The 24,312-nt window shown below is 38.4% G+C and overlaps 1 protein-coding gene across 9 annotated transcripts in view; it reads right to left on the reverse strand.

The window, feature by feature from the left end:
- The window catches only part of TMLHE (trimethyllysine hydroxylase, epsilon), a 97,475-nt gene that overhangs the window by 52,015 nt on the left and 21,148 nt on the right, over positions 1-24,312 (reverse strand). For 8 of the 9 annotated variants that reach the window (XM_059156755.1, XM_059156750.1, XM_059156752.1 and 5 more), the window contains exons 3-4: positions 14,164-14,355; positions 313-592 (exon numbers count right to left, since the gene is read on the reverse strand). In XM_059156755.1, coding sequence (XP_059012738.1) covers positions 313-592; positions 14,164-14,355 — 472 coding nt within the window. The remainder of the gene's footprint in view (positions 1-312; positions 593-14,163; positions 14,356-24,312) is intronic. The other variant, XM_059156751.1, reaches the window with a different exon arrangement.

Raw genomic sequence — 24,312 nt, forward strand, 5'->3', positions numbered from 1 at the left:
CTTAGACTACTACCTGGTTCTGTTTACTCAAAGTCAGTGCTAGTCATGAGTGTACAATGATACCTGGTACTTTGAGGACCACTAGGCACAAAAAATATACCAATGACTTTGAAGTCATCATATTTAACATGTAAGTGTCTTTAGAGATTAGAAATCTGTGCCTCAAATAAAGCACTATAAGTGGGAATCCCCTTATTCAGGACACAAAATATTCTGGATTAAAAACAGAGTGACCATACCCTGTTAACTTATTTTACTGGTGTTGATGCTTTACAAATCAATTACCATAGATATTAGAAGCTAATAAATTACCTGATCAAGCTGATCCTTTCTGCCAACTTCTCAGTGTGTTCTTGAGTGGGAGGGACATTTTCTACGAATGCAATTCCATACAGCAGAAAGTTTTGTAGAAAGTTCTTCAATCCCTCATTGGTTTCTAAGAAGCTTTGGAAATCTACAGATGGAACTTGGGCTCGCTGATAGATTTCAGCATTCCAGAAGATTCTAGGTTGGATGACCTTTTGTTTTTGCCCTTCATAGCTGTTTCTCACCAGCCAATCCAAATCATATTTAGTCACATGACCATCTGGCCCTTTAAAGGGAAAAATAAAAGGCATTAAAATAATAATTATAATTACTGCCAATAATTTTACAGTTAAGGAAGTCATTTTTAGCAACCAATTATTCAGTGCTATATTGTTTATGAAATTAAATTGAGTGCCTATAATATTCCTGAAACAGAAATATTTTTAAGTTGAGTAGTATGTACTAATAAATGAATCAATGAACAAATAAATCTCACCAACTAGAAGGGACTAAATGAACCGGGGCAATTTGACCTAATGAAATGACATCAATAAACATGATAAAGTAATTTCATAAGTGACTGCTCACAGTGACAAAAAAAAGTAAAAAAAAAAATCCCCCCTCTGAAATAACATTAGAAAATTTTCAGGATAAGCAAAGGATATAGCAAGGGGAGTGAAAAGCTTTGCTGGCATCTTATCTTTTCTTCCACTTTTTACTTTTCTGTCTCTGTTTTGGCTTCCTACTCCTTGACAATGAAAGTATCATAAGTAATTTGTAAAGCATAAAAAAGTATGAGGAAATTTTTAAAATTACTTTTTATTATGTTCAGTTAGCCACTGTATAGTACATCATTAGTTTTTGATGTAGTTTTCAATGATTCATTAATTAAATATATCTCCCAGTGCTCATCACAACACGTGCCCTCCTTAGTAAGATTTATTTTAGAGAAAGAGTGAGTGCACAAGTGGGGGGAGGGGCCACGCATGGAGCCTAATGTGGGGCTTGATCTCACCACCATGAGATCATAACCTGAGTCAAAATCGAGAACCAGATGCTTAACCGAATGAGCCACCCAGGCACCCTAGTATGAGGAAGCTTTTAAAAATCACATATATTTACCATTCTATCACACAGATGAAACCCTTATTAATAGTTTGGCACCAAACTATGGAAAGAACCTAGATGTCCATCAACAGATGAATGGATAAAGATGTGGTATGTATGTGTGTGTGTGTGTGTGTGTGTGTTTTATTTATTAGAATACTACACAGCCATCAAAAGAAACGAAATCTTGCCATTTGTGACGATGTGCATGGAACTAAGGGGTATCATGCTTAGTGAAATAAGTCAATCGGAGAAAGACAACTATCATATGATCTCCCTGATATGAGGAAGTGGAGATGCAACATGGGGGCTTAAGTGGGTTAGGAGAAGAATCAATGAAACAAGATGTGATCGGGAGGGAGACAAACCATAAGTGACTCTTAATCTCACAAAACAAACTGAGGGTTGCTGGGGGCAGGGGGGTTGGGAGAGGGGGGTGGGGTTATGGACACTGGGGAGGGTATGTGCTATGGTGAGTGCTGTGAAGTGTGTAAACCTGGAGAGTCACAGACCTGTACTCCTGGGGATAAAAATACATTATATGTTTATATTAAAAAAAAGTTAAATAAAAAAAATAGTTTGACATCATTCCCTCTACTTGTTCCCATGCATTCTTTTACTGTAGAAGTTTGTATCCTGCCTTTGTCACTTAACATTTTAAGTCATTATATCATTACAAAAATTAATTCACCTATGATCACTTGTTTTGTTTCCTAAATTCACAGACTTTTAACTATAGAGAACATACTGATGGTTACCAGTACGGAGTTGAGTGGTGGGTGGGGGAAATAGGGGATGGGTATTAAGGAGGGCACTTGTGATGAGCACCAGGTGTTGTATGCAACTTTAAATCACTAAATTCTATACCAGCATCTAATGTTACACTATATGTTAACCAACTGGAATTTAAAGCTTAAAAAAATTAAATCTTCATAAATATTAATTCTTATAATTTACAGAATATGGGCTACCAAGATTTACCTAACCAGTCTGTTCTGGGGCAAGTAGCGTTATTTTTTAAAATTTCCTTATTGTTTAGTAGTGATCATACTTGTCTATATTTCTTTTCTTTTTAAAAAAGATTTATTTATTTATTTATTTGAGAGAGAGAGAGAGAGAGAGAGGGAGAGAACATGCAAGTGGGAAAGGAGCAGAGGGAGAGAATCTCAAGCAGATTCTGTGGTGAGCACAGAGCCCCATGTGGGGCTTGATCTCACAACCCTGAGATCACAACCTGAGCCAAAATCAAGAGTTGGATGCTTAATGGACTGAGCTACCCAGGTGCCCCTCTTTTCTTTTTTTTCCTTTAAGATTTTTTTAGATTATTTATTTATTTGACAGAGAGAGATCACAAGGAGGCAGAGAGGCAGGCAGAGAGAAAGAGGGGGAAGCAGGCTCCCTGCTGAGCAGAGAGCCTGATGTGGGGCTCAATCCCAGGACCCTGGGATCATGACCTGAGGCAAGGGCAGAGGCTTTAACCCACTGACCACCCAGGCGCCCCTTTAAGATTTTTTTTTAACAAAGGTCGACCCCAGCAGGGAGGGGCAGAAGGAGAAGGAAAGAGAGTCCAAAGTAGGCTCTGTATTTAGCGTAGAGCCAGATGTGGGGCTCAATCTCATGACCCTGAGATCATGACCTGAGCCCAAACCAAAAGTCAGACACTCAACTGAGTCACTCATGTACTCCACTTTTCTATATTTCTGATAAATTTTCTTAAAATAGAAGCATAGAAGGTGGGATTGTTAAACCCAGAGACATAAACTTTTTTTAACTTAAAATTTTTAAAAAATTTTTTATTAACATATAATGTATTATCAGCCCCAGGGACACACGTTTGTGAATTGCCAGGTTTACACACTTCACAACACTCACCATAGCACATGCCCTCCCCAATGTCCATAACCCAACACCCTCTCCCTACCCCCTCCCCCTGGCAACCCTCAGTTTGTTTTGTGAGATTAAGAGTCTCTTATGGTTTGTCTCCCTCCCGATCCCATCTTGTTTCATTTATTCTTTTCCTACCCCCATACCCCCCATGTCAGAGACATAAAATTTTAAGAGTCCTGATGCATTTAGCTAAATAACTTTTTTAGAAAGTCTACCAATTTTCATTCTCTCCAACAATGTATGTGTGCTGATCAAAACTGAGTATTCTTCTTTTTTAAATATGTGTTTTCTAATTTGATAAGTAAAACTTCTCTTATTATAATAATTTTAATTTAGTCACTTACTAACAAGCTAATATTTGTTAGACATTTATATTTGTTAGACATGTTTTTTATTTTTACGATTTTTATTTATATTCCAGTTAGTTAACATATAGTGTAATAGTAGGTTCAGGTAGAGGATTTAGTGACTCATCACTCATATATAACACCCAGTGCTCATCACAAGTGTCCTCCTTAACACCCATCACCCATTTAACCCATCTCCCTATCACTTCTACTCCAGCAATCCTGTTTGTACTCTATAGTTAAGAGTCTGTTTTATGGTTTATCTCTCTGTTTTTTTCCCTTCCCCTATGTTCATTTGTTTTATTTCTTAAATTCCACATATCAGTGAAATCTTATGGTATTTGTCTTTTTCTGACAGACTTATTTCACTTAGCATGATACTCACTAGTGCCATCCACATCATTGCAAATGGCAAGACTTCATTTTTTTATGGCTGCATAGTATTCCATTATATATTTATACATCTTTTCATTCATGTATCCATGGACATCTGGTTCTTTCCATAGTTTGGCCATTGTTGATAATGCTGTTATAAACATTGGGGTGCACATGTCCCTTCGGATGACTATGTTTGTATCCTTTGGGGTAAATACCTAGTAGTGTGATTGCTGGGTCATAGGGTAGTTCTATTTTTAACATCTTGAGGAAACTCCATACTGTTTTCCAGAGTGGCTGCGACCAACTTACATTCCCACCAACAGTGCAAGAGGGTTCCCTTTTCTCCACATCCTCACCAACACATGTTGTTTCCTGTGTTGTTGATTTTAGCTATTATGACTGGTGTGAGGTGGTATCTCTTTGTTGTTGATTTGTATCAACAACAAATCTCTTTGGTGTTGGTTTGTATTTCCCTGATGATCAGTGATGTTGAGCACTTTTCATGTGTCTCCTAGCCACTGTATAGACATACATTTTTTAAATTCAAGGATTACCAAACTATGGCCCATGTGCCAAATCTGCCTAGCAGTTGTCTTTGTGACACCTGTTTTGGAACACATGATACCCACTTGGTTACTTATTGTTTATGTCTGCTTTCACCCTACCACTGAAGAACTGAACAGTTGAACAGTTGTGACAGGGACTATACAGTAGCAAAACCTGAAAATCTTTACTATCTGGCTCTCTACAGAATATTTGGTAACTCATGCTTTAATAATCTGCCTTGTTCACTACTTTTTCATATTTTTCTACTGAAAAACTTGTGGTTTTTGGAGGGGGAGATGAACCATGCAAGACTGTGGACTCTGAGAAACAAACTGAGGGTTTTGAAGGGGCGGGAGGTGGGAGGTTGGGTGAGCCTGGTGGTGGGTATTGAGGAGGGCACATACTGCATGGAGCCCTGGGTGTGGTGCATAAACAATGAATTCTGGAACACTGAAAAGTAATTTAAAAAATAAAAATTAAAAAAAACTAGTGCTTTTTAAAAAAATAAACTGGCAATAATACCTTATATATTAATGGTTTTTAGTCTTTGTCATACATTTTTCAAATATTTTGCCAAATTGATTATTTTTTAAATAAACTGTTCTATGGCGTATGTTTTTTTACTGTAGAGAAATCAGTAGTCAAATGTTTCAACTGTAAATATTTTTTTCTCCAATGATTTTTCTTTAAACTTTTATTTTGAAATAATTGTACATACACAGGAAGTTGCAAAGAAATGGATTTATTCAATAAATAAAGCTAGCAGTTACAGGATACCAAATTAATATACAGAAATATATTCTGTATCTATACACTAATAATGAAGTAGCAGAAAGAGAAATGAAGAAAACAACCCCATTTATAACTGAACCAAAAAGAATGAAATACCTTGGTTAAATAAATTTAACCAAGAAGATTAAAGACGTATACCCTGAAAATTATAAGACATTCATGAAAGAAATTGAAGACAACACAAAAAACTGGAAAGAAATTTAATACTCATGGTTTAGAAGAATTAATATTGTTAAAACGTTCATTCTACCCAAACCAATATATAAATTCAATGCAATCTCTACCAAAACACCAACAGCATTTTTCACAGAACTAAAACAATTAATCCTAAAATCTATATGAAACCTCAAAAGACTCTGAATAACCATAGCAATCCTAAGGAAAAAAGAGGAAACCTGGAGGTATCACCATTGCAGATTTCAAGATATACTACAGTGTTGTAATAATGAAAATGATGTGGTATTGGTGAAAAATAGATACACAGATCAATGGAAAAGAATAGAGAACCCAGATGTGGACCCTCAACTCTACAGTCAACTAATCTTTGACAAATCAGGAAAGACTGTCCAGTGGGAAAGAGTCTCTTCAACAAATGGTGTTGGGAAAACTGGACAGACACACGCAAAAGAATGAAACTGGACCACTTTCTTACATGCTACACAAATAAACTCACAATGGATTAAAGGCCTAAATGTGAGACCTTAAACCATAAAAATCCTAGAAGAGAAACATAAAAATCCTAGCAAGTTCTTTCTAGATATGTCCCTGAGGTGAGGGAAACAAAAATAAACATAAACTATTGGAAGTACATCAAAATAACACTTCTGCACAGCAAAGGAAAACATCAATAAAGCTAAAAGACAATCCAGTGAATAGAAGATATTTGCAAATGATATATCCAATAAAGAGCTAGTATTAAAAATATATTAACAACTTGCACAACTCAACATGGAAAAAAAACAAATAAGCTCATTAGAAATGTGCAGAGAACCCAAATAAACATTTTTCCAAAGAAGACATTGAGATGGCCAATAGACACATGAAAAGATGCTCATCATCAATCATTATTAGGGAAATGCAGATCAAAACCACAATGAGCTATCTCCTTACACGTGAGAATGGCTAGTATCAGAAAGACAAGAAATAACAAGTTGCTGAGGATGTGGAGAAAAGGGATCACTTATATACTGTGGGTGGGAATATTAATTTGTGCAGCTAAACAGTATTAACGTTCCTAAAAAAAAAAAATCAAAAATAGAAATAATATAAGATCCCCAAATTCCGCAGGAGGAGTCAATATGGCGGAGAAGTAGCAGGCTGAGACTACTTCAGCTAGCAGGAGATCAGCTAGATAGCTTATCTAAAGATTGCAAACACCTGCAAATCCATAAGCAGATCGAAGAGAAGAAAAACAGCAATTCTGGAAACAGAAAAACAACCCCTTTCTGAAAGGTAGGACCAGCGGAGACGTGAATCCAAAGTGATGGGAAGGGGCGCCTGGGTGGCTCAGTGGGTTAAGCCGCTGCCTTCTGCTCAGGTCATGACCTCAGGGTCCTGGGATCGAGTCCCGCGTCGGGCTCTCTGCTCAGCAGGGAGCCTGCTTCCTCCTCTCTCTCTCTGCCTGCCTCTCTGCCTACTTGTGATCTCTCTCTGTCAAATAAATAAATAAAATCTTAAAAAAAAAAAAAAAAGTGATGGGAAGATAGACCCCGGGGGGAGGGGCCGGCTTCCAGCAAGCGGCGGAGCAACGGAGCACAAAATCAGGACTTTTAAAAGTCTGTTCCGCTGAGGGACATCGCTCCAGAGGCTAAATCGGGATGAAGCCCACGCGGGGTCAGCGTGGCCTCAGGTCCTGCAGGGTCACAGAAGGATCGGGGGTGTCTGAGTGTCGCAGAGCTTGCAGGTACTGGAACGGGAAAGCCGGCTACAGAGACAGAGCCGACAGTAAGATCACAGCTCGGGATTACCTTGAACCGGTGGCAGGCTCGGTGAGCTCAGAGCGTGGCCGGAGGTCAGGCAGACGGGAGTAACTGGGCGCGGTTCTCTGAGGGCGCACTGAGGAGTGGGGCCCCGGGCTCTCGGCTCCTCCGGACGGGAGACCAGGAGGCTGCCATTTGTATTCCCGTCCTCCGGAACTCTACGGAAAGCACTCAGGGAACAAAAGCTCCTGAAAGCAAACCCGAGCGGATTACTCAGCCCGGCCCCTGGTAAGGGCGGTGCAATTCCACCTGGGGCAAAGACACTTGAGAATCACTACACCAGGCCCCTCCCCCAGAAGATCAACAAGAAATCCAGCCAAGACCAAGTTCACCTACCAAGGAGTGCGGTTTCAATACCAAGGAGAGCAGCAGAATTCCAGAGGAGGAGAGAGCAAAGCACGGAACTCATGGCTTTCTCCCTGTGATTTTTTTTAGTCTTGCAGTTAATTTAATTTTTTTTTCATTTTTTTTTCTCGCATTCTGGTAATAATTTTTTTTAACTTTTACCCTTATCTTTTTTACCGTTTTTTAACTAGTTTATCTAATATATATACTTTTTCTTTTTTATATTTTTCTTGATTCATTTTATTTTTTTAATTCTTTTCTTTTCTTTTCTTTTTTTCTCTTTTTTTTTTCTTTCTTTCTTCCTTTTTGAACCTCTTTTTATTCCCTTTCTCCCCCATCACGATTTGGGATCTCTTCTGATTTGCTTAAAGCATATTTTCCTGGGGCTGTTGCCACCATTTTAGTTTGACTTTCTCCTTCATATACTCTTATCTGGACAAAATGACAAGACGGAAAAATTCACCACAAAAAAAAGAACAAGAGGCAGTACCGAAGGCTAGGGACCTAATCAATACAGACATTGGTAATATGTCAGATCTAGAGTTCAGAATGACAATTCTCAAGGTTCTAGCCGGGCTTGAAAAAGGCATGGAAGATATTAGAGAAACCCTCTTGGGAGATATAAAAGCCCTTTCTGGAGAAATAAAAGAACTAAAATCTAACAAGTTGAAATAAAAAAAGCTATTAATGAGGTGCAATAAAAAATGGAGGCTCTCACTGCTAGGATAAATGAGGCAGAAGAAAGAATTAGTGATATAGAAGACCAAATGACAGAGAATAAAGAAGCTGAGCAAAAGAGGGACAAACAGCTACTGGACAACAAGGGGAGAATTCGAGAGATAAGTGACACCATAAGACGAAACAACATTAGAATAATTGGGATTCCAGAAGAAGAAGAAAGAGAGAGGGGAGCAGAAGGTATACTGGAAAGAATTATTGGGGAGAATTTACCCAATATGGCAAAGGGAATGAGCATCAAAATTCAGGAGGTTCAGAGAATGCCCTCAAAATCGATAATAATAGGCCCGCACCCCGTCACCTAATAGTAAAATTTACAAGTCTCAGTGACAAAGAGAAAATCCTGAAAGCAGCCCGGGAAAAGAAGTCTGTAACATACAATGGTAAAAATATTAGATTGGCAGCTGACTTATCCACAGAGACCTGGCAGGCCAGAAAGAGCTGGCATGATATTTTCAGAGAATTAAACGAGAAAAACATGCAGCCAAGAATACTATATCCAGCTAGGCTATCATTGAAAATAGAAGGAGAGATTAAAAGCTTCCAGGACAAACAAAAACTGAAAGAAATTGCAAACACCAAACCAGCTCTACAGGAAATATTGAAAGGGGTCCTCTAAGCAAAGAGAGAGCCTACAAGTGGTAGATCAAAAAGGAACAGAGACCATATACAGTAACAGTCACCTTACAGGCAATACAATGGCACTAAATTCATATCTCTCAATAGTTACCCTGAATGTTAATGGGCTAAATGCCCCAGTCAAAAGACACAGGGTATCAGAATGGATAAAAACACAAAACCCATCTATATGTTGCCTCCAAGAAACTCATTTTAAGCCCAAAGACACCTCCAGATTTAAAGTGAGGGGGTGGAAAAGAATTTACCATGCTAATGGACATCAGAAGAAAGCAGGAGTGGCAATCCTTATATCAGATCAATTAGATTTTAAGCCAAAGACTATAATAAGAGATGAGGAAGGACACTATATCATACTCAAAGGGTCTGTCCAACAAGAAGATCTAACAATTTTAAATATCTATGCCCCCAACGTGGGAGCAGCCAACTATATAAACCAATTAATAACAACATCAAAGAAACACATCAACAATAATACAATAATAGTAGGGGACTTTAACACTCCCCTCACTGAAATGGACAGATCATCCAAGCAAAAGATCAACAAGGAAATAAAGGCCTTAAATGACACGCTGGACCAGATGGACATCACAGATATATTCAGAACATTTCATCCCAAAGCAACAGAATACACATTCTTCTCTAGTGCACATGGAACATTCTCCAGATAGATCACATCCTCGGTCCTAAATCAGGATTCAACCAGTATCAAAAGATTGGGATCATTCCCTGCATATTTTCAGACCACAATGCTCTAAAGCTAGAACTCAAACACAAGAGGAAGTTTGTAAAGAACCCAAATACATGGAGACTAAACAGCATCCTTTTAAAGAATGAATGGGTCAACTGGGAAATTAAAAGAAGAATTGAAAAAAATCATGGAAACAAATGATAATGAAAATACAACGGTTCAAAATCTGTGGGACACAACAAAGGCAGTCCTGAGAGGAAAATATATAGCAGTACAAGCTTTCCTCAAGAAACAAGAAAGGGGGGCGCCTGGGTGGCTCAGTGGGTTAACCCACTGCCTTCGGCTCAGGTCATGATCTCAGGGTCCTGGGATTGAGTCCCACATCGGGCTCTCTGCTCAGCAGGGAGCCTGCTTCCTCTTCTCTCTCTCTCTGCCCGCCTCTCTGTGATCTCTCTCTGTGATCTCTCTCTGTCAAATAAATAAATAAAATCTTTAAAAAAAAAACAAATAAACAAGAAAGGTATCAGGTACACAACATAACCCTACACCTGAAGGAGCTGGAGAAAGAACAAGAAAGAAACCATAAACCCAGCAGGAGAAGAGAAATCATAAAGATCAGAGCAGAAATCAATGAAATAGAAACCAAAAAAACAGTAGAACAAATCAACGAAACTAGGAGCTGGTTCTTTGAAAGAATTAATAAAATTGATAAACCTCTGGCCCAACTTATCAAAAAGAAAAGAGAAAGGACCCAAATAAATAAAATCATGAATGAAAGAGGAGAGATCACAACTAACACCAAAGAAATACAAACTATTATAAGAACATACTATGAGCAACTCTACGCCAACAAATTTGACAATCTGGAAGAAATGGATGCATTCCTAGAAACATATAAACTACCACAACTGAACCAGGAAGAAATAGAAAGCCTGAACAGACCCATAACCAGTAAGGAGATTGAAACAGTCATTAAAAATCTCCAAACAAACAAAAGCCCAGGGCAAGACGGCTTCCCGGGGGAATTCTAGCAAACATTTAAAGAACTAATTCCTATTCTCCTGAAACTTTTCCAAAAATAGAAATGGAAGGAAAACTTCCAAACTCATTTTATGAGGCCAGCATCACCTCGATCCCCAAACCAGACAAGGATCCCATCAAAAAAGAGAGCTACAGACCAATATCCTTGATGAACACAGATGTGAAAATTCTCACCAAAATACTAGCCAATAGGATCCAACAGTACATTAAAAGGATTATTCACCACGACCAAGTGGGATTTATTCCAGGGCTGCAAGTTTGGTTCAACATCCGCAAATCAGTCAATTTGATACAACACATCAATAAAAGAAAGAACAAGAACCATATGATACTCTCCATAGATGCTGAAAAAGCATTTGACAAAGTACAACATCCCTTCCTGATCAAAACTCTTCAAAGTGTAGGGATAGAGGGCACATACCTCAATATCATCAAAGCCATCTATGAAAAACCCACCGCAAATATCATTCTCAATGGAGAAAAACTGAAAGCTTTTCCGTTAAGGTCAGGAACACGGCAGGGATGTCCATTATCACCACTGCTATTCAACATCGTACTAGAGGTCCTAGCCTCAGCAATCAGACAACAAAAGGAAATTAAAGGCATCCAAATCGGCAAAGAAGAAGTCAAATTATCACTCTTCGCAGATGATATGATACTATATGTGGAAAACCCAAAAGACTCTACTCCAAAACTGCTAGAACTTATACAGGAATTCAGTAAAGTGTCAGGATATAAAATCAATGCACAGAAATCAGTTGCATTTCTCTACACCAACAGCAAGACAGAAGAAAGAGAAATTAAGGAGTCAATCCCATTCACAATTGCATCCCAAACCATAAGATACCTAGGAATAAACCTAACCAAAGAGGCACAGAATCTATACTCAGAAAACTATAAAGTACTCATGAAAGAAATTGAGGAAGACACAAAGAAATGGAAAAATGTTCCATGCTCCTGGATTGGAAGAATAAATATTGTGAAAATGTCTATGCTACCTAAAGCAATCTATACATTTAATGCAATTCCTATCAAAGTACCATCCATCTTTTTCAAAGAAATGGAACAAATAATTCTAAAATTTATATGGAACCAGAAAAGACCTCGAATAGCCAAAGGGATATTGAAAAAGAAAGCCACGTTGGTGGCATCACAATTCCGGACTTCAAGCTCTATTACAAAGCTGTCATCAACAAGACACCATGGTACTGGCACAAAAACAGACACATAGATCAATGGAACAAAATAGAGAGCCCAGAAATAGACCCTCAACTCTATGGTCAACTAATCTTCAACAAAGCAGGAAAGAATGTCCAATGGAAAAAAGACAGCCTCTTCAATAAATGGTGTTGGGAAAATTGGACAGCCACATGCAGAAAAATGAAATTGGACCATTTCCTTACACCACACACGAAAATAGACTCAAAATGGATGAAGGACCTCAATGTGCGAAAGGAATCCATCAAAATCCTTGAGGAGAACACAGGCAGCAACCTCTTCGACCTCAGCCGCAGCAACATCTTCCTAGGAACATCGCCAAAGGCAAGGGAAGCAAGGGCAAAAATGAACTATTGGGATTTCATCAAGATCAAAAGCTTTTGCACAGCAAAGGAAACAGTTAACAAAATCAAAAGAAAACTGACAGAATGGGAGAAGATATTTGCAAACGACATATCAGATAAAGGACTAGTGTCCAAAATCCATAAAGAACTTAGCAAACTCAACACCAAAGAACAAATAATCCAATCAAGAAATGGGCAGAGGACATGAACAGACATTTCTGCAAAGAAGACATCCAGATGGCCAAAAGACACATGAAAAAGTGCTCCACATCACTCGGCATCAGGGAAATACAAATCAAAACCACAATGAGATATCACCTCACACCAGTCAGAATGGCTAAAATCAACAAGTCAGGAAATGACAGATGCTGGCGAGGATGCGGAGAAAGGGGAACCCTCCTCCACTGTTGGTGGGAATGCAAGCTGGTGCAGCCACTCTGGAAAACAGCATGGAGGTTCCTCAAAATGTTGAAAATAGAACTGCCCTATGACCCAGCAATTGCACTACTGGGTATTTACCGTAAAGATACAAAAGTAGTGATCCAGAGGGGCACGTGCACCCAAATGTTTATAGCAGCAATGTCCACAATAGCCAAACTATGGAAAGAACCTAGATGTCCATCAACAGATGAATGGATCAAGATGTGGTATATATACACAATGGAATACTATGCAGCCATCAAAAGAAATGAAATCTTGCCATTTGCGACAACATGGATGGAACTAGAGCGTATCATGCTTAGCGAAATAAGTGAAGCGGAGAAAGACAACTATCATATGATCTCCCTGATATGAGGAAGTGGTGATGCAACCTGGGGGCTTAAGTGGGTAGGAGAAGAATCAATGAAACAAGATGGGATTGGGAGGGAGACAAACCATAAGTGACTCTTAATCTCACAAAACAAACTGAGGGTTGCTGGGGGGAGGGGGGTTGGGAGAAGGGGATGGGATTATGGACATTGGGGAGGGTATGTGCTTTGGTGAGTGCTGTGAAGTGTGTAAACCTGGTAATTCACAGACCTGTACCCCTGGGGATAAAAATATATGTTTATAAAAAATAAAAAATTAAAAAAAAATCCCCCAATTCCACTATTGGGTATTTACCCAAAGAAAATACTTATTTGAAAAGATATATGCACCCCTATGTTTACTGCAGCTTTACAAGAGCCAACATATGGAAGTACCCCAAGTGATCCACAGATAGATAAAGAAGATATGGTATGTATACACAATGGAATATTACGCATCCATTAAAAAGAATGAGATCTTGCCATGAGCTACAATATGGACAGGCCTAGAAGGTATGTATTAAGTGAAATGAGTCAGACAGAAAAACAAGTACCATGTGATTTCACTTATATGTGGAATCTAAAACAAAACAAAACAAAACAAAACAAAAAGCCAAATGAACAAACAAAAAACCAGATACTAAAATAAGAGAGCAAACTGGTGTCTTCTTTGGTGGGGGAGGAGGGACATAAGAGGTGAAGGGGATAAGAGGTATAAGTTTCCAGTTATAAAATTAAGTCACAGAGATAAAAGGTGCCGAATAGGGAATACATAGTTAGTAATATTGTAATAACACTGTATGGTCATAGATGGGGACTACACTTACCATTGTGAGCACTGAGTAATGCACAGAATTGTCAAATCAATGTTATACCTAAAACTAATTAAATATTGTACGTTAATTATACCTCAATAAAGAAACCAGAATCCCCTATTCTGGAACAGGGCAAAGCAGTTTTTGCAAAATGACTGTTCTTTAGAAGAGTAACCCAGCCAAGACCAAGCCCCTTTCTACTCACAGGTGAGACAGAGTGTGGTCTCATCCAGATGAACGGTCTTTGGCTTGATGCATAAATCCACACTGGCAGTATCCAGGCTGCGCTGGTGAGTCTTAGAGTTGTAGCAAGATGCTGAGCGGCAGTGGTCTCGAAGCCAGACATAATCAAAGCGCATCACGGTGTTAGCATATTGCAGCTCTAGGGAAATGCATTCTTCATATTATTTGTGATATTATTTTACACGATTAATTTTATAGAAGTAAATAAATATTTATTTAGGAAAACTTAAAAATAATCACTAATCAGAAAATTTCCTTCAAAAACTCTTCTACCAAGGAATAAGCAAGAGCACTCACCTTACCAAATACAAAACATACTGTAAAATTTCTACTATGCTGGGATAGGAATAGCAGATAAAACCAAAAAAGAATATAAATACAAAATACACCTAAACGTGTATAGAAATTTGGATTCTAATAAACTGACAGCTATAATCACTAGAAAAAATACAAATTCTAAAATAAATTGTGTTGGGACAACTAGACAGCCATTTGAAAATAAGATAAAATTGGGTTCATACCTCATATTGTCACCAGGTATCCAAGATAAACTCAGAACAGAACAGAGTTCTAAATTTAGAAAATGAAACCACTGAAGTATTTTATTTTATTTTATTTTATTTTTAAAAATACATTGACAATTCTATTTTTTAAATTAAAAAAAATTTTTTTTACTCTGTTCAGTTAGCCACTGTAATAGCACATCATTTGATTTTTTTTAACATCTTAATTTAATTTTATTTTTTCAGTGTTCCAAGATTCATTGTTTATGCACCACACCCCATGCTTCATGCAATCCGTGCCCTCCTTAATACCCACTACCAGGCTCTCCCACCCCCCACCCCCCTCCCCTCCAAAGCCCTCAGTTTGTGTCTCAGAGTCCACAGTCTCTCCTGCTTGATCTCCCCCTCCGATTTCCCCCAACACCCCTCTCCTCTCATTCTCCCAATCTCTTCCATGCTATTCCTTATGCTCCACAAGTAAGTGAAGCCATTTAATTGACTTTCTCTGCTTGACTTATTTCACACAGCACAATCTCCTCCCCAACTTTTGTACATCATTAGTTTTTGATGTAGTGTTCAACAATTCAACCACATGGTTGGAGGTAGAGGGTGCTAAGCTAAGTGAAATAAGTCCGTCAGAGAAAGAAAAATACCATTTGATTTCACTCATATGTAGACTTTAAGAAACAAAACAGATGAGCATAGGGGAAAGGGAAAAAAGAGAGGGGGCAACACATAAAAGACTCTTAATGATAGAGAACAAACTGAGGGTTGAGGAGGGAGGTGGTTGTGGCTGGGATAGATGGGTTAGGGTATTAAGGAGGGATCTTGTAGTGATGAGCACTGGGTGTTCTGTGTAAGTGATGAATCATTAAATTCTACTCTTGAAACTAACATTAGACTGTATGTTAATGAAAATTTAAATAAAAACTTGAAATATTAAAATAAATAAAATATAAAAAATAAAACACATTGGGGTACCTGGGTGGCTCAGTCAGTTAAGCATCTGCCTCTGGCTCAGGTCATGATCTCAGGGTCCTGGGATAAGTCCTGCCTCAGCCTCCTTGCTCAGCGGGAAGCCTGCTTCTCCCTCTGCCTGCCACTCTCCCTGCTGTGCTCTCTCTCTCTCTCTGATAAATAAATAAATAAATAATCTTTCAGAAAATTCTAGTCAGTTAACATATAATCTAACATTGGTTTCAGAAGTAGAATCTAGTGCTTCATCAGCTGCATAAAACACCCAATGCTCATCACAACAAGTGCCCTCCCTAGTCCCCATCACACATTTACCCCCCACCCACTTCCTCCGTCAACTCTCAGTTTGTTCTCTACAGTTAAGAGTCTCTTATGCATTGTGCTCCTCTCTTTTTTTCCCTTTCCCCTATGCTCATCTGTTTTGTTTCTTAAATTCCACAGATGAGTAAAATCATATGATATTTGTCCTTCTCTGACAGACTTCCTTCACTTAGCATAATCCAATCTAGCTGCATCCACATGGTTGCAAATGGCAAGATTTCATTATTTTCGATGACTGAGTAATATTCCTGTGTGTGTGTGTGTGTGTGTGTGTGTGTGTGTGTGTGTGTGTGTGTGTATACCACATCTTCTTTATCCATTCATCTGCTGAAGGGCATCTGGGCTCTTTCCATAGTTTGGCTATTGTGGACACCACTGCTATCAAGACTGGGGTGCATGTGACCCTTTGGATCACGACATTTGCATTTTTTTTAATGACATTGTATCTTTAGGGTAAATATCCAGTAGTGTGATTGCTGGGTCATAGGGTAGCTCTATTTTCAACTTTTTGAGAACCTCCATGCTGTTTTCCATAGTGGTTGCACCAGCTTGCATCCCCACCAACAGTGCAGGAGGGTTCCCCTTTCTCCGCATCCTCGCCAGCATCTGTCATTTCCTGACTTGTTAATTTTAGCCATTCTGACTGGTGTGAGGTGGTAGCTCATTGTGGTTTTGATCTGTATTTCCCTGATGCCGAGCACTTTTTCGTGTATCTGGATGTCTTCTTTGGAAAAATGTCTATTCTGCCCCTTTATTAACTGGATCAATTGGTTTTTGAGTGTCGAGCTGTATTAGTTCTTTATAGATTTTGGATACTAACCAAAATCTATAAGGAGATTTTAAAAATCAGAGCCATGATTCAGATTGTATTTTAGAAAGAGTATTCTAGATTTTGGACCATCAGCAGGGCAAGACAATGCTACAGTGTACTAATAGGATAGTTGTCTCCTTGCTCCTCTAAAGCTCATGCTGTCCTATAACTCTACCCCTCTTCATTACTCTAAACAAATATCTGGTGTGCCACTCTATTTTTAAATAAATAAAGATCAATTTACTGTCATACCTTCCTGTCATCAACATTAATCTAACCCTAACCTTTATAATTTTCATTTCAAACACCCTATACTACTCCTTGTTCCCTTTTCTGTTCAATTATTTGTGCACTCCTCACTCCAATAATCCTTCACCTGCACAAAGAGCTCTAATCCCATCATCTTGTCTCCTTTAATATCTTCATTTTTCTCCTTATGGGGCCCAGCTTCTATGGTCTATCATTTTTTTTTAAAGATTTTATTTATTTATTTGCCAGAGAGAGAGAGAGCAAGAGCGAGCACAGGCAGAGAGGCAGGCAGAGACAGAGGGAGAAGCAGGCTCCCTGCGGAGCAAGGAGCCCGATGTGGGACTCGATCCCAGGACGCTGGGATCATGACCTGAGCCGAAGGCAGCTGCTTAACCAACTGAGCCACCCAGGCGTCCTTATGGTCCATCATTTTAATCCATTCCTTGAAAACATACTTAACTCCCTTGCTCCTCTCTCTCCCCCTGCCATACTTCCCTGAAAAAACCCCACTCCTAATAAACTCAAGTCCCCACTTCATCTGTGCCTGCAACCAAGCAGCTAAGCAGCTGAATATTGCTGGAGAAAATCTTTTAAACTGCAATGGCCATTCTCATTTTAAAATCGTCACCAAATGTCTCAAATGAATACTCACCACTGCCAAACATTCTGCATAATTTCCTGGTTAAATCACTCTCACTTTCCAAGAAGACTATTTCATACTGTCTCCTATCTCCTCAAACTGCTAGTACAGCTTTTCCCTTCCCATTTTCAACTGGTGACCTTTCTTGCTCCTTCAAAGAGAATATGGAAGCAATTAGAGGAGAATCTCCAGGGGCGCCTGGGGGGCTTGGTCGGTGAAACATCTGTCTTCAGCTCAGGTCACAATCTCAGGATCCTGGGACTGAGCCCAGCGTTGGGCTTTATGCTCAGCAGGGAGCCTGCTTTGCCCTCTGCCCCTCACCCTGCTCATGCTCTCTCTCCCTCTCTCTCTCACATAAATAAATAAAATCTAAAAAAAAAAAAGAAAGAATCTCCACATCCACCCACTTATTTGCATCTGTGTCCATATATTCTACCTTCCTTCCTGTTACTATGGTTGAAATATCCGTGCACTTAACCAATGCCAACACTTCCATTTATGAATTAGACCCTATCTCTTCTCTCCTACATAGGTACTATACTTCTGAAATTGCTCCATCTTCTTTTGGTTTATCAAAATTTCCCTCCCCACTGTATCATCTGCATCAGCAAACATGTTGCTTTACCCCTATCTTAAAATAATGTTCTCCTTCACTGTATGTATCTCTTCCATTACCACCCAACTACATTTATATTCCCTTTCACAGTGAAACTTATGGCTTTGTTTCCACTACCTTCTCCAATTTCCTCTTAATAAACTCGTTATAAGTTTCAGAATGGTTTTAAATTTATAGAAAAGTCACAAATACAAAGAGTTCCCACATGGCCCTCACCCAGTTTCCCTTATTATTATTTTATATTAGTATGGGAAAGTTGTCCCAACTAATGAATTAATATCAACACATACTTCATGAACAAAATCTCATGCTTTATTTGAATTTATTAGTTTTTCCCTAATGTCCTTTTTCTATTCTAGAATCCCATCTTGGACTCACATTACATTTAGTCATCATGTCTCCTTAGGCTTCTCTGAGCTGTGACTTTCCTTGTTTTTGATGACCTTGGTAGTTTTGAGAGGTACTGGTCAGGCATTTTGTATGAATGTTACTCAATTTGGGTTTGCATGTTGATTTTCTCAGGGTTAAAGTGGGATTATAGTATAGCCTATTGGGTAGATTTTTGGGAGAATGGCTACAGAAGTAAAGTGCCCTTCTTAGCCCATCATATCAATGGCACATGCTATTAATAGGGCTTATTACTGATGTATTAACCTTTCTAGCCAAGGTAGGGTTTTCCAGGTGTTACTGCTTCTAGGCTTTTGCAGTAGACAGAGCTAGGAAATATACTAATCCACGTGAAAAAACATATCTACAATTATTTCTGTATGTATCCATCCATATCTATATTAAGCTAAACATGAATTCATATTGATGTCTCCAACTCTATTCCAGAAGAATATGATGCATTCTAGCCTTCCTCCATGCTTATCTGTAATCACTGTCTCTGATTGTAAAGAAACCTGGCTCCCACTATCTGCTGTATACAACAGTTTTAGAATTCTAAATCTGTGTTCATGTAAGAAACAACTTTAAAAACTATAGTATTTATGTATGGTTCCTTTTGTCTTCAGCCTTATGGTTTCCAGTAAAAACATTGTTTTCCAATGCTATGTATGCCAGCACTTTTCCCTCCATTCCCTTCAGCTGGATTCATGTATCACAGGCTGCATTCCATCCTCAGATCTGACTCCCTGGTTGATTTTAAAATATCTGTATATATTTAAATCTATATACTTTCACTTTTTGCTATAAAGTTCTATAGTTTTTTTTCCCCAAATGCAGTTATTAGTTACTACACTGCCACACAGATTGCATCTACCGTCCTTTAAAACACCCTGTTAGAGACTGCTTCTAACCCTAACCCTATAAAAACCCGTTGTTCTACTACCACCTCCCAAACCCCTGGCAACCACTGATTTGTTTTCTGTCCCTACAGTTTTGCCTTTAACAGAATGTTATACAAATGAAATCATATAGTATATGGCTTTTGATGGTTAGGCTTCTTTCACTTAGCAAAATGCATTTAAGATTCATTGCCATTGTGTGAGTTAATAGCTCATTCCTTCTTATCGATAAATAGTGTTCCATTGTATGGTTATACTAGTTTATTATTTAACCTTCTGAAGGATCTCTTGGCAGTTTCCCATTTTTGACAAGTATAAATAAAGCTGTTATTCATGTGTGGGTTTTTGCTGTGGACATAAGTTTATAAATCAGTTAGGTAAATACTTAGCACAGTTGTACTATTTTTGCAACACAAAGGAATTTCTGGTGCTCTGCATCCTTGCGGGAATTCAGTGTTGTCAGTTGTGGGGAGGATTTTAGTCATTCTAATAGGTGTGTATGATATCTCATTTTGGCTTTAATTTTGCATTTCCCTAAGGAAAATGATGTTGAGCATCTTTTCATGTGCATATTTGCCATACTTGTATCCTCTTTAATGAAGTGTCTGTTCAGATAGTTTTCTTATTTTTAGAGAGAAGGAGGGAGGAAGGGAGACAGAGAAAAAGAGAGCGAGAGAAAGAGAGAGGATGGGGGGAGGGGCAGAGGGAGAGGGAAAGAACCCCAAGCAGGCTCCATGCTGAGCATGGAGCCCAACGTGGGGCTCAATTTCATGACCCTGAGATCACAACCAAAGCCGAGATCAAGAGCCAGACTTTCAATCCACTGAGCCACCCAGGCGCCCCTTGTTTTCCTAAGTTTTAAGAGGTCTTTATATATTCTGCATACAAGTCTTTACTCAGATATGTAGTTTGCAAAACTTTTCTCCAAATCTGTGGCTTTTCTTTTCATTCTCTTTACAGTACCTGTCACACAGAAAATGTTCTGAATTTTGATAGCTCAATTTATCTTTTTTTCCTTTTAGGATTTTGCTTTTATAGTTGTATCTAATAATTTTTTGCTTAATCAAAGGTAACAAACACTTTGTCCTGTTTTCTTACACAACTTACATAGTTTTGCATTTTCATAGGAATATAATCAACTCTGAGTTAATAATTACACAGAATATGAGGTGTCAATGTTTTTTGTTGTTTTGTTTTTAGCATATAGCCAATTGTTCCATTATCACTTTTTGAAAACAAAATCTTCAGAAGAATTTACTTTGAATTTTTTTTGAAGATTTATTTATTTGACACAGAAAGAGAGACCGTGAGAGAGGGAACACAAGTAGGGGGAGTAGGAGAGGGAGAAGCATGAACTGAGCCAAAGGCAGATGCGTTTAACAACTGAGCCACCCAGGAGCCCCCTGACTTGGAATTTTTGCCAAAAGTCAGTTGACTATATTTGTAAAAGTCTATTTTTGGCCTCTCAATTTTGTTCCACTGCTCTATGTGTCTATTCTTTTGCCAGCACCACAGTGTTTTGATTACTGTAAATTTACAGTAAGTCCTAAAATCAGGTAGTTTGAGTCCTCTGACTTTTTTCAGAATTGTATTGGCTAGTCAAGAACCTCCCCCTTTTCATATAAACCTTATTTTATTTTTACTTTTTCAAAAGATTTTATTTATTTATTTAGGAAAGAGAGAGAGTGCGAGCATGCATGACTGGTGGGTGGTGCAGAGGGAGAGGGAGAAGCAAGCTCCCTGCTGAGCAGAATCTCAATGTGGGGCTCAATTCCAGGACCGAGACCATGACCTGAGCCAAAGGCAGACACTAAACCAATGCCAACAACTTACATTTTAGAATCAGTTTGTTGATACCTACAAAAAAGCTTCCTGGGATTTTGCGTGGGATTGCACTGAATTTACAGATCATATTGAGAATTCACATTTTTTTAAAGATTTCATCCATTTATTTGACAGAGAGAGAGATCACAAGTAGGCAGACAGTCATGCAGTCATGCAGAGAGAGAGGGGAAAGCAGGCTGTTTGCTCAGCAGGGACGCTGAGGAAGATGAAGGGCTCGATCCCAGGACCCTGAGATCATGACCTGAGCTGAAGGCAGCAGCTTAATCCACTGAGCTACCCAGGCGCCCCAAGAATTCACATTTTAACAATACCGAGTCTTCTGATCCATGATCATGAAATGTCTTTCCAATTATTTAGTTCTTTCATTTCTTCCATCAGTGTTTCGCAGTTTTCTATATACAGATTCTAAAGTATTTAACTACTTAAGCCAAGTACTTATTTTTTGGTGTTACTGCTTTCTTAATTTCAAATTCCAGTTGTTAGTTGTTTCTTTTTTTTTTTTTTAAGATTTTATTTATTTGTCAGAGACAGAGGGAGAGAGAGCGAGCAAGCACAGGCAGAAAGAGTGCAGGCAGAGGCAGAGGGAGAAGCAGGCTCCCTGCCGAGCAAGGAGCCTGATGTGGGACTCGATCCCAGGATCCTGGGATCATGACCTGAGCCGAAGGCAGCTGCTTAACCAACTGAGCCACCCAGGCGTCCCTAGTTGTTTCTATATAGGAAAGCAAATGACTTTTATTAACTTGTAAAATGCAACTTTCATGAGTTTTTGTAGATCTTTGGGGAGATCTAATAGATAATCTTACCATTTATGAAGACGTTATATTTCTTCCTTTCTAACCTGCATGTCTTTATTTTTCTTGCTTTACTGCCCTAGATATGATTTCCAAAACAATGCTGAACACAAGTGGTGAAAAAGGGAGATCCTTGTTTTATTACTGATCTTAGGGAGAAAGCATTTGGTCTCCTGACATTAAGTATGATGCTTATTGTGTAATTTTCATATATGTCCTTTATTAGTTAAGAAAGTCTCCTTCTGGGATGCCTGGGTGGCTCAGTTGGTTGGATGACTGCCTTCGGCTCGGGTCATGATCTCGGAGTCTCGGGATCGAATCTCACATCGGGCTCCCAGCTCCATGGGGAGTCTGCTTCACTCCCTGATCTTCTCCTCGCTCATGCTCTCTCTCACTGTCTCTCTCTCAAATAAATAAATAAAATCTTTATAAAAAAAAAAGAAAAAAAAGAAAGTCTCCTTCTATTCCCATTTTTTTTAGCTTTTGTAATAAATGGGTACTGAATTTTGCTAAATTGTTTTCCTGAACCTAATGAGATGACCATATGGCATTTCTTAGTCTATTCATATGGTGGACCTCACTGATTTTTTTTTTTTTTTTGATGTTGAAAAAGCCTTCTATTCCTGGGATTAACCCTATTGGGTCTGGATGTATTATCCTTTTAAAATATTGTTGGATTCCATTTCTTAATATTCTGGCGAGGATTTTTGTGTTTAAGTTCATGAAATACTGCTCTATAGTTTTCCTTTCTTTTATTGTTTTTGTCTAAATTTGGCATTAGGTAATGATGATGTCAAAAAATAAGTTGGGAAGTGTCCCTCATTATTTGATTTTATGGAACAGAATGTGTAGAATTGATGATATTTCTTTCTTAAATGTTTGGTAGAATTCATGAGCGAAACCATCTTGGCTAGGTATTTTCTTTTTTTAAAAAAAATTTTTACTACTATTCCTTTAAAAGATTTGGGACTATTCACATTATTTACTTTTTCTTGAATAAGTTTTGGTAGTTTGTGTCTGTCTTATTCTGCTCAGCCCGCCATTACAAAATGCCGTAGACAGGGTGGCTTAAACAATGGAAATCTATTTTCTCACAGTTCTGGGGGCTAGAAGTCCAAGAGCACGGCAGCAACCAATTCGGTTCCTGCTGATAGCTCTTTTCTTGGTTTGTAGAAGGCCACCTACTTACTATGTCCTCATGAGAGAAAGAGGGCTGGGGGTTGGGAGCGATCACTGGAAATTATCACTACTCTTCCTCTTTTATAAGGAAACCAGTTTATTTGGGCCAGGGATCTATCCCTATGACCTCCTTACAGACCCTATCTGCAATACAGTAATATGGGGGGGGGGGTTAGGTTTTCAGTATGAATTTGGGGGGAACAATTCAGTCTACAGTAGCATATTTGTAGGAATTGGTCCATTTCATCTAAATTATCAAATTTATGGGCATAAAGTTGTTTCTGGTATTCCTCTTATTGTCCTTTTAGTATCGTAGAATTCTTGACACTGGTAATTTGTCTCTTTTCCCTTCTTTCCTTGGTTAGTCTCGCTGGAGGCTTATCAATTTTATTGATATTTTTAAATAAACAGCTTTGAGTTTATTTATATTCTTGGTTTTTTCTTCCCCATTTTTAATATCATGAATTTCTGCTCTAATATTTACTATTTCCTTCTTTTCGTTGGCTCTTCTTTACCTAATTTCCCAATGGAGAAGTATAGGTTACTGACTTTAGACCTTTATTCTTTTCTAATAAATCCATTTATTGCTATATATTTCCCTCCAACTGCTGCTTTAGCTGCTTACCATAAATTTTGATAAGCCGTATATTCATTTTCATTTAGTTCAAAATATTTTTAACTTTGAGACTTTATACCTATACATTTTTTGGAACTGTATAGTTTAATCTCCAAATATTGGAGACTTTTGTAACTATTTTTCTATTATTGATTTCTAGTTTATTCCCTTGTGGTCAGAGGACATATTCTATGTTTTAGATTCTTTTAAGTTTGTTGAGCTTTTTTTAATGGCCCCAAATGTGGTCTATCTTGGTGGATGTTTCATTTATATTTCAGA

This window comes from Mustela lutreola, chromosome X (assembly GCF_030435805.1).
Source record: "Mustela lutreola isolate mMusLut2 chromosome X, mMusLut2.pri, whole genome shotgun sequence".
Lineage (NCBI taxonomy): Eukaryota > Metazoa > Chordata > Mammalia > Carnivora > Mustelidae > Mustela > Mustela lutreola.